The following is a 10679-nucleotide window of genomic DNA, read 5'->3' as shown; positions in this document are numbered from 1 at the left end:
TTACATCTCAAAATTTATTTTTATTTATTTTATTTTATTTAGTTATTTTTCAAGTACAGTATTTTGTCTATTTCTCCCATCCCAGCCCCCCCACCCCGTGCTCCCCACCTCCCTCCCATTTCCTCCCCACCTAATCCTCATCCCTGTGTCTTTCTTATTTGTTCCTCCAAATCCCTCCCCTTTTTCCCCCTTAAATTCCCTTCCCTCCCCCCTCTGGTCACTGCCCCCTTGTTCTCTATTTCAGTGTCTTTGTTTTTATTCTGCTTGCTTGTTTGTTTTCTTGTTTAGCTTCCTGTTAAAGGTGAGATCATATGGTATTCGTCTTTCAACACCTGGCCTATTTCACTCAGCATAATGCTTTCCAGTTCCATCCATGTTGTTGCAAAGGGTAGTAGCTCCTTCTTTCTCTCTGCTGCGTAGAATTCCATTGTGTATATGTACCACAATTTTTTGATCCATTAATTTACTGATGGGCACCTAGGTTGCTTCCAGCTCTTGGCTATTGTAAATTGTGCTGCTATGAACATTGTGGTGCGTAGGTTATTTGAGATTGATGTTTTAAGATTCTTAGGATATAATCCTAGCAGTGGAATTGCTGGGTCAAAAGGCAGGTCGATTTTTATTTTTCTGAGAAAATTCCATACTGTTTTCCATAATGGTTGTACCAGTCTGCAATCCCACCAACAGTGAACTAAGGACCCCTTTTCCCCACACCTTCTCCCACATTTGTTGTTTGTTCCTTTGTATATGATAGCCATCCTGACTGGTGTAAAGTGGTATCTCATTGTGGTTTTAATTTGCATCTCTCTGATAGCTAGCAATATTGAGCATCTCTTCATGTGTCTCTGGATATTCTGTATGTCCTCCTTGGAGAAGAGTTTGTTCAAGTCCTTTTCCCATTTTTTAATTGGGTTGGATGTCTTCCTCGAGTGGAGTCGTGTAAGTTCTTTTATATTTTGGAGATTACACCTTTGTCTGAGGTATCATTGGCAAATATGTTTTCCCATACAGTTGGTTGTCTTTTTAATTTAATACTGTTTTCTTTAGCCACACAGAAGCTTTTTATTTTGATGAGATCCCATTTGTTTATACATCTCAAAATTTGAGCATTGAGATATTTCTGACATATATGTGCATAACACTTGAATTTTTAATAAATTTCTAAAATTGCATGATATTCATCTACATTACATGAAAGAAAGATAAGCAGATGAACATGGGAATGTGTGTGACAGTGATGGAAACTTTCTCAAACACTGTTAACTTCTTTCCACTTGTGTCCTAAAAAGTACCACCCAGAAAGAAACAAAACTCTTCAATAAATATTAAAATCACTAATTTCCACTATAATTTACTGTGTTCATTTCCCACTCCTAGTTATAATTCTTTGAACACAAACACAAATATAAATATACGTGCAAATAAAATAATTATCTTATTTGTGGATCATCTTATAAGCAATAAGAATGAAAACTTCCACTCTTCTCCTCCTTTAATAGTTTTTACCTAGATTCCTATATGAGCACCTGTGTCTCTAATATTGTGCAATATCCCCTTAAAATATACAGCACATTTTTTCTTTAAAAGTTCAAGTCAATTCTATATCAAGGGAATTAGTTGATGGCTATGTAAGTACAAGGTCTGCCTGGAGAAATCCAACCATTGCTAATATAATGAGGGTGGTTTTCATGACATCAACATAACATGGCAGCCAAGGAGAGTGGACTGCAATGCATATGTGTGAACAATGATGCCTTCACTGTACTATTCTGTGGGGACAGTAGATGCTATTGAATGAGCATGGGTACTGTGTGGCCATAGCATTAAAAAATGACTGAGCAAGTAGAGCAATAGATTTGGATCAAATTTTGTGTTAAGCCTGAATATTCCCCCACAGAAACTATTCAGATGATTCAGAAAGCCCCAGCTGTGGGCAACTGGTGATTGGCAGTTTCATCATGACACTGTGCCCACTTATGCATCATGTCTTGTGCAGCACTTTTTTGCAAAGCATCAAATCACCCAGGTGACTTAGTCCCCCTACAACTCAGATTTGGCACCCTGGGACTTCTGGTTCTTCTCAAAACTAAAATCACCTGTGGAAAAAAAGGGAAAAGATTTAAATGATCTGAAGAGAAACTTGGGGAACCCTAGCGCACTTTTGGTGGGAATGCAGACTGGTAGAGCCACTGCAGAAAGCAGTATGGAATTTTCTCAGAAAACTAAAAATGGAACTGTCTTTCGATTCTGCAATTCTATTTCTGGGACTAAACTTTAAGAATCCCAAAACACCAATTCAAAAAAACCTATGCACCCCAATGTTCATAGCAGCACAATTTACAATAGTCAAGTACCGGAAGCAACCTAAGTGCCCATCAGTAAATGAGTGGGTCAAAAAACTATGACCCACATTTACATAATGGGTTATATGATCCATCTTTGGTCCATCATTTGCATGATGAAATTTTATGTGGCAGAAAGAAAGAAGGAGCTCCTACCCTTTGCAACAGTGTGGATGGAACTGAAGAGCATTATGATAAGTGAAATAAGCCAGGCACTGAAAGACAAATACCATATGATCTCACCTGCAAATGGTGCCTAATCAACTAAGTAAGCAAGCAAAGTATAAGCAGAGACAGAATCTAAAATTTGAGTTCAGATTGACTCATTTGCCAAGGACTCTTACTCACAACTGCATTGTACTGACTGTTACACATCAGTTTTCTGCTTCCTGTTATAACTAATACTGAATCTTTCCATCAACCCAACAAGCCATAACCTAGGAGGCTCATCCATGTATTAGGGAACTTTTGGCAAACAGAATCTTAGGAGAATCTCTGTAATATGACACATCTCAGGCAGCATTTTAAGCCAAGCTTGACTTAGAGAGCCTTTCTCAAATTAAGCACTATTATCATAAATTTCCTCTCACATTCATTTTTATCTCATTTACCTAGTACTAAACCTGTTTTCAGTTACATAATAGGGAAAATTACTTTCTAGTGACCTCTTATCTGTTAAAACCCTTACCCATTTCTTCCCTTCTAAGTGAACTCATAAACATAGAGGAATCATCTCCAAAAGACATCTTGGCACATATTTTTGTATCCTCACAGCTGATATTAAGAACTATATAGACAGATTTTATTTCACCATTCATACCTATATATTATTTATATCATAAGACTATGGTATATAACATATGCATAATACTTATAAGCATGTACATTTGCTTAATACAATTTTTTAATTAGAAAAACAGGCAAAAAGCTAAAAGGATTTGAAGCAAATATATGTCAAAATTTTTCTACCTTGAGGAACCTGGAACATGTTTCTGTGTTCTAGTCTACTATTTGTGTCATTTAACTATTATGTTCACCTAGTGCTAGTAATACTGAAACTCATCATATTTCAAGAGGAAAGCTTGTCTCTATGCTTTTTCATTCATTATAACTGTCTGGTTTTGATGAAGTTATACCTTATAGATTTTTAATAATTGAAGATTCACTTTGGGCAGAAGCTCTGGTGTATAGAGCTTTTTTATTCTATGTGCTTTGGTGAATGGTTTCATTTACTGCAAAAGAAAAACCTAGACTTGCTAACTTTTGACCTATTGCAGATAGATATTCTAGAAAAAAGATGCACCAGATTATAACAGATTCCTTCTTACTGTTCTTCCTTCCACTATAGCATGAACTCACTTCTACAAATGCAAGGCATTATCATGATGTTCTCTGCTTCCTTCCCTTAAATCCCTTTACTATTGAGAGAATTTCAATACAGTTTTCAATGTTTTCTTAGACTTGGTCAAGATCTACTAAAATAGATTGCAACTTTAAAGAAAGCTATATTTCTACTGAGGTAAAGGGGAACAGAACTGGGAAATAATGCATTTAACAGTACAATGTTTTAAATAAACATAAAAATTTACCTTAATTACATAAACTGAATTTTAATACTTTTCAAGTATAGATGATTCTGAAATTGTTTTTAAAATATTTTGAGAAAGCAGGGGAGACCTGCTATGAATGCTATGTAGATAAAATTGTGCCGAGAGTTATAAAACTGGAATTGAAGTATTCTGGGAAGTCAGGTATAATTCCAGGTTTATACTTCAATGGATATCAAACACAATTATATATTCACTCAGAAAAAATGTTGTTAAAGTTTGAAAATAATTATTGAGACTTTTATCCCCTGCTCAAATGTATTTTAAACATAGATCTAGTTTCAACAAACCTAAATTTACTCTCTCTCCCATCAGGGACTTTTGGAACATTTATCTGTAAAGCCCCAAACAAATATGTATTCCCTTTTTGCTTGGAAAATCCCCAGAGAAGCCACTAAGTGTTGTTAAATACAATTCCTAACCAATGCTGTGCAATTTTCTGAGCAATACCATCATAAATGGAAATTTTAAAATATTAGGCATCAGGCTGCATTTGGTGATGAGGAGAGTAATATATAAGAGGCGCAGAAAATTTGCAACTAAATAATAGGAATTTGATTCAGAGGGTGGTTGAATAAGGAAAGCTGGGTTATGTGATTCTTTAGACTTCTGAAACCAAAGGGCATAGCAAACTGCCTTGAAAAGGGAGAAGGAGAAGGAGGGGAATATTCAATGCAGTTCAGGCAATGGAGGAAAGAAACACTGCTATGCTTATGTGACCTGGACAAAGAGATAATGTTACAGGCAAGCACATTTCTGTACAATAATAGAAACATTTCTTTCCATAGATGAAGGAGTCTTCCATTGGAAGTGACAATGACAATAAATTCATAAAAGAGTTGGGAGGAATCTCAGTGACCTTATAGCCCAACTTCTTGACAACATTCATGACACATGCCATTCTCTCCTTGCTGGAATGCATCTGATGACAGTAATCTTGCTATCTTACTAGAGATTTCTATCTGCATGAATCAACATTTCTTGAACCCAAATCTAGGTTCCTATGACTTCTCTTATTCATCATATGGATGCCCTTGGGTGTGAAAAATAATAAAAAAGGCACCTATTTGCATCTAGTTTGTGTAATCATCCTAATTCTAAATATTTCCAAATTCATTTTTTAAATCTTTAAGATTCCAGACATCTTGTAATCATGTTTGCCTTCCTCTGATGCACTCTCATTTTTCAATATTCACTCTAGTTTGTTAAGGTATTTAGGTATAAGCAAAAAGACCAACCAAAAATATTTGAAATTTATTCATTTATCATACAACATTTTTTTGTTCCAGTCATTATTTTAAGTCCAAGAGATATAGCAGTGAACAAAATAGACAAAAATCCCAGGGGGAACCACAGACAATACTAATTTCAGTGTAGTAAGGAAAAACTGGAAAGAAAGATGTTATACCAAAATTGGCTCAGATCTGAGGATTGCAATTTTAAATTGGGAAGTAAGGAAAAGCCTTACCTGGAGGTTGACACTGAGTCAAACTGGAAACTGTTGAAGGTATGTGCCATTGTATCATCAGGGAAAGGACTATACACACAGTGGAAATAGCAAGTGAAAATGCCCTGAACTGTGCACACATTTGCTGAGTTTGAGAAACTTCCTGTAGTATGAATAGACTGAGGTTCAGAGTTTGATTAGTGGGAGACACATGCAGAGATTTAAAGGGGTCCCAATTGTGTAGGATGTTGTGAATAAGAATAGGAATATGGCTTTTGCTCTGAATGAGATATGAGAATACTGGAGGTTTTAGGGATGGCTAGATGTGGATTTACTTACATTTATGTTATAAAACAAAATAATGTTAATAATACTAACAATAATGGGAGTGTACCATAATTTTTTTTTCAGGCTGTAGTGAAAATCTCCATGGTTTACTCTACTTGGTGTTAAAAGCATTTTACAGTTGAGCAAATTGTTTTATAAAGTCATTGTTAATCTTTTCTTGTTTTCTAGAAAAATTTGCTATTATCTCTTTTATATGTTGATATTATTTATATATCATCATTTAAAAAGTCTGCTAATGTTTAAAATTAGTGGTTTAAAAAAACACTTATATATTAAACCTAGGCCAAATCATGCCTCTCTCCTAAAAACTATAGAGAAAAAGAAGCAATCAGAATTAAAATTTTGGAAAGGCTATTACATGGAAGAGATTAAAATAAAACAGAATTTATAAAATAATTTCTTCATGTTATAACATGTATACTATAATGCTGTGGTAAAATGAATGACTCAAGTTGATGATTTAAAAAATAATATCTAGGGAAGGACTTTTTAAAATATATTTTGTTTTTTATGCCATTACAGTTGTCCCATTTTCCCCCTTCATTCCCCACCACCTTGCACACCCCCTGCCCCACCATTCCCCCTTGTTTAGTTTATGTCCATGTGTCACAAGTTCTTTAGATTCTATATTTTCCATACTATTCTCGCCCTTTCCCCTATCTATTTTCTACCTACAGTCTATGCTACTTATTCTCTGTACCTTCTCCCCCCTTCTCCTCCTCCCACTCCCCTGTTGCTAACCCTCCATGTGATCTCCATTTCTATGGTTCTGCTCCTTATCCAGCTGTCCTATTAGTTTGCTTTTGTTTTAGGTGTGGTTGTTAATAACTGTGAGTTTGCTGTCATTTCACTGTTTATATTTTTTATCTTCTTTTTCTTAAATAAGTCCCTTTAACATTTCATATAATAAGAGCTTAGTGATGATGAACTTTTTGAATTTGATCTTATCTGATAAACACTTTATCTGCCCTTAAGGAAGGACTTTTTAAAACATAGGATAAAGAAGAATTTTCTCAAAAATAAAATCTCCTGGAGTTTCATTATTTTAATCAAAGAGCTTTCAGTCTGGTTTCTTGCATTAGAATATAGAAGAAATGTGAAAAGCTAAGTGTTCTCAGAAAATTAATTAATGAAAATTTCATCCTATCAATTTAAATTTTCATGATTATTTGAGGACTAAAAATAATACACCTAAAGAAGACATAAAAATTATGCACATTTAGAGATACATGCCATGTTTATCTATATAGAGATTTAAGAAAATTAATAGAAAGTATGAGAATTAATTAGAACTCAACAATATTATTTGTTAAATGGAAATATTAAAATCTTTCATGTTTACCAATAAGAAACATTTAGATATATTTTGAAGATCACACCCTCATCTGAGGTATTATTGGCAATTACGTTTTCCCATATGGTTGGTTTCTTTTACAATTTGTTGATGTTTTCTTTAGCCATGCAGAAGGTTTTTAGTTTGATGTAGTCCTATTTGTTTATACTTTCCTTTATATCCCTTGCCCTAGAGGATGTATCGGTGAAAATATTACTGAATGGGATATCTGAAATTTGCCTATGTTCTCCTCTAAGACTTTTACGGTGTCATGACTTCTATTTAAGTCTTTTACCCATCTTGAGTTTATATCGGTGTGTGGTATCAGTTGGTGGTCTAGTTTCTTTCTTCCTTTTTTTTTTTTTTGCATGTACTTGTCCAGATCTCCCAATACCATTTGTTGAAGAGGCTATTCTTATTTCATTTTGTCATCCTGCTCTCTTTGTTAAATATTAACTGACCATAGAGACTTGGGTTTGTTTATGGGCCCTCTATTCTGTTCCATTGGTCTATGTGTTCCACAGTCAATCCCCCTCCATTGTGCCTGCCCATGAGTCTTTTCTTCATGTTCCTTGGCTAGGCCCTTCCCCTTCATTGCTCTGTTTTCCTTCTTCCCTTTTCTCTTCCTCTCTGGTCGCTGTCAGTTTGTTCTTTACTTTCAAGTCTCTGGTTCTATTTTGCTCATTTGTGTGTTTGGTTGATTAGGCTCCACTTAGGGGTGAGATCATATATTGGTCTTTTATTGCCTGGCTTATTTCACTTAGCATAATATTCTCGAGATCCAACTATGCTGTCATGAAGGGTAGGCGCTCCTTCTTTCTTTCTGCTGTGTAGAATTCCATTGTGTAAATGTACCACAGTTTTGGGATCCATTCATTTACTTAGGTTGCTTCCAACACTTGGCTATTGTAAATAGCACTGCTAAGAACACTGGGGTGCATAGGTTCTTTTGAATTGATGTTTCAGCATTTTTAGAGTATAATCCCAGCAGTAGGATTGCTGGATCGAAAGGCAGTTCCATTTTTAGTTTTTGAAAAAAATCCGTACTGTTTTGCACAGTGGATGCACCAGTCTGCATTCCCATCAACAGTGCCCTGAGTTTTTGTTTGTTTGTTTGTTTGTTTCTCCACAATTTTGCCAGCACTTGTCATTTGTTAGTTTATTAATAATTACCATTCTGACCAGTGTGAAGTGACATCTCATTGTGGTTTTAATTTGAATATCTCTAATGGATAGTGACGTTGAGTATTTTTTCATGTGTCTATGGGTTCTCTGTATGTCCTTCTTGGAGAAGTGTCTGTTCAGGTCCTTTGACCATTTTTTAATAGGATTGTTGTGGGGGAGGGATTACTCTGGGAGTGGGGAGGAATGGGGCAGGGGAGGGCAATGGAGAAAAAGGTAGGACAACTATAACTGAACAACAAAAATGTTTTTTTAAAGAAACAACTAGGGATATAATGCCAAAAGCACATTGCCAAGTTTTGTTAAGCAGTACTTAATATGTAAATTTTTGGCCTATTGAATCTTCTGTCATTGATTATTCTAACTTGGAAAATACAGACTTGTCAGGTTTAGACATGTAGATAGATCGTCCTCAGCCCCACAACACCTGTGTGCAATCGGTAGATGCTCACAAAATTCGATTGCCTCTGACCAAATGGATACATCTAAAAGGACTTTTTGGAAGAAGGAAAATTATGTGGGGGTAAAGAGAATCAGTATTATTTAAACAAGGTTCATAATCTGAAAATTCACCAAGGGGGCAAAAGCAAGTGATAGTGACTGGCCTGAGAATTTAAGCAGGTACATATAGACAGTATTTACAATACAGTATAAAAGTAAGTAAGGCCAGGGTTTTGTTGCTATGTTCAAACTATGTTTACATTCTTTTTCTTTCTTTTTTTAATTGATGTTTGAACACAGTTGTCTCCATTTTCCCACCACCACTTTCCCCTGCCCTACCCATCCCCACCTCCCACCCTCAATCCTACCCACCTTTGGCTTTGCCCATGGGTCCTTTAAACATGTTCATTTACGACCTTTCCCCTTCTTTCCCATGTTATTTCCCTCTCCCTTCCCTCTGGTTACCATCAGTTTGTTGTTAATTTCAATGTGTCCATTTATATTTTGCTTGCTTGTTTGTTTTATTAATTAGGTTCCACTCATAGGTGAGATCATTTGTCTTTTGCCACCTGGCTTACTTCATTTAGAATAATGCTCTCCAGTTGCATCTATGCTGTTGCAGAAGGTAGGAGTTCCTTCTTTCTTTCTGCTACATAGTATTTCATTGTGTAAATTTACCACAGTTTATTGATATATTCATTTACTGATGGGTACCTAGGCTACTTTCAGCAGTCGGCTATAATAAATTGTGCTGCTATGTTTACACTCTTGATTCAGTAACATGCTTAAGACCTCTAAGGAGGATCAAAGAACACAGTCTGGGTACAAAAAGATAATTTTCTCCCTAAAATTATTATTTATGGTGTACAAAAAATACTTGTTTATCTTTTGTCTTGGGTTGAAAATAAAACCACTACTATCTTCTTGTATAGGACACCTTTCTTAGTAAATATGAATGGTAACTTGCTTTGCAATTTACCATCATGCATGGAGCCAACAGTACCAGCCTCACACCAAGATACTTCATTCTCATTGGGATTCCTGGGCTGGAAGCTGCACACATCTGGATCTCCCTGCCATTCTGCTTCATGTACATCATTGCTGTCATGGGGAACTGTGGGCTCATCTACCTCATCAGCCATGAGGAAGCCCTGCATCGGCCTATGTACTACTTCCTAGCCTTGCTGTCGCTTACAGATCTTAGTGGGTGTACTTCATTTGTCCCTAATATGCTATGTATCTTTTGGCTTAATCTCAAAGAGATTGACTTTAATGCCTGTCTTGTAAAGATGTTTTTCATCCACATGCTTACAGGCATGGAGTCTGGGGTGCTCATGCTTACAGCCCTGGATCGCTATGTGGCCATTTGCTACCCTCTACGCTATTCCACCATCCTCACCGACACCGCAATTACTAAGGCTGGGCTTGCCACCTTCTCTCGAAATGTGTTAATTGCGATCCCATTTACTTTCCTGACCAAGCGTCTTCCTTACTGCCGAGGCAACATCATTCACCATACCTATTGTGACCATATGTCTGTGGCCAAATTATCCTGTGGCAACACCAAGATTAATGCTCTCTATGGTCTCATAGCTGCCGTATTGATTGGGGGGTTTGATATACTCTGCATCTCCATGTCTTACACCATGATTATTCGTACTGTGGTCAATCTCTCATCTGTTGATGCGTGACACAAAGCCTTCAGCACATGTACATCACACATACGTGCTATTGTCATCACCTATATCCCAGCCTTCTTCAACTTCTTCACTCACCGTTTTGGGGGACGCACCATACCTCATTACATCCACATTTTAATAGCCAACCTCTACCTGTTGTTGCCTCCCACCTTGAATCCAATTATCTATGGAGCGAAGACCAATCAGATCCGCAGAGAAGTTATCAAGCTGTTTTTTAGAGAGAAAGATATTTTGAGTATGGGAGAAATCTATAAGGGCAGAATTCTGAATTTGGTATAA

The 10679-nt window shown here is 36.3% G+C and overlaps 1 protein-coding gene across 1 annotated transcript; it reads left to right on the top strand.

Moving 5' to 3' along the window:
- The first annotated feature begins 9683 nt into the window (after nucleotides 1-9683).
- Nucleotides 9684-10679, top strand: LOC119055622 (olfactory receptor 52N2-like). Its single transcript, XM_053672076.1, is given in 1 exon segment — nucleotides 9684-10679. A coding segment is annotated over 1 exon segment (996 nt).

The sequence above is a fragment of the Artibeus jamaicensis genome, unplaced genomic scaffold (genome assembly GCF_021234435.1).
Source record: "Artibeus jamaicensis isolate MK-2021 breed Jamaican fruit bat unplaced genomic scaffold, CSHL_Jam_final contig_1940, whole genome shotgun sequence".
NCBI classification, from domain to species: Eukaryota; Metazoa; Chordata; class Mammalia; order Chiroptera; family Phyllostomidae; genus Artibeus; species Artibeus jamaicensis.
The sequence above is the reverse complement of the archived record's forward strand: the minus strand, read 5'-3'. Positions and strand labels throughout refer to the sequence as shown.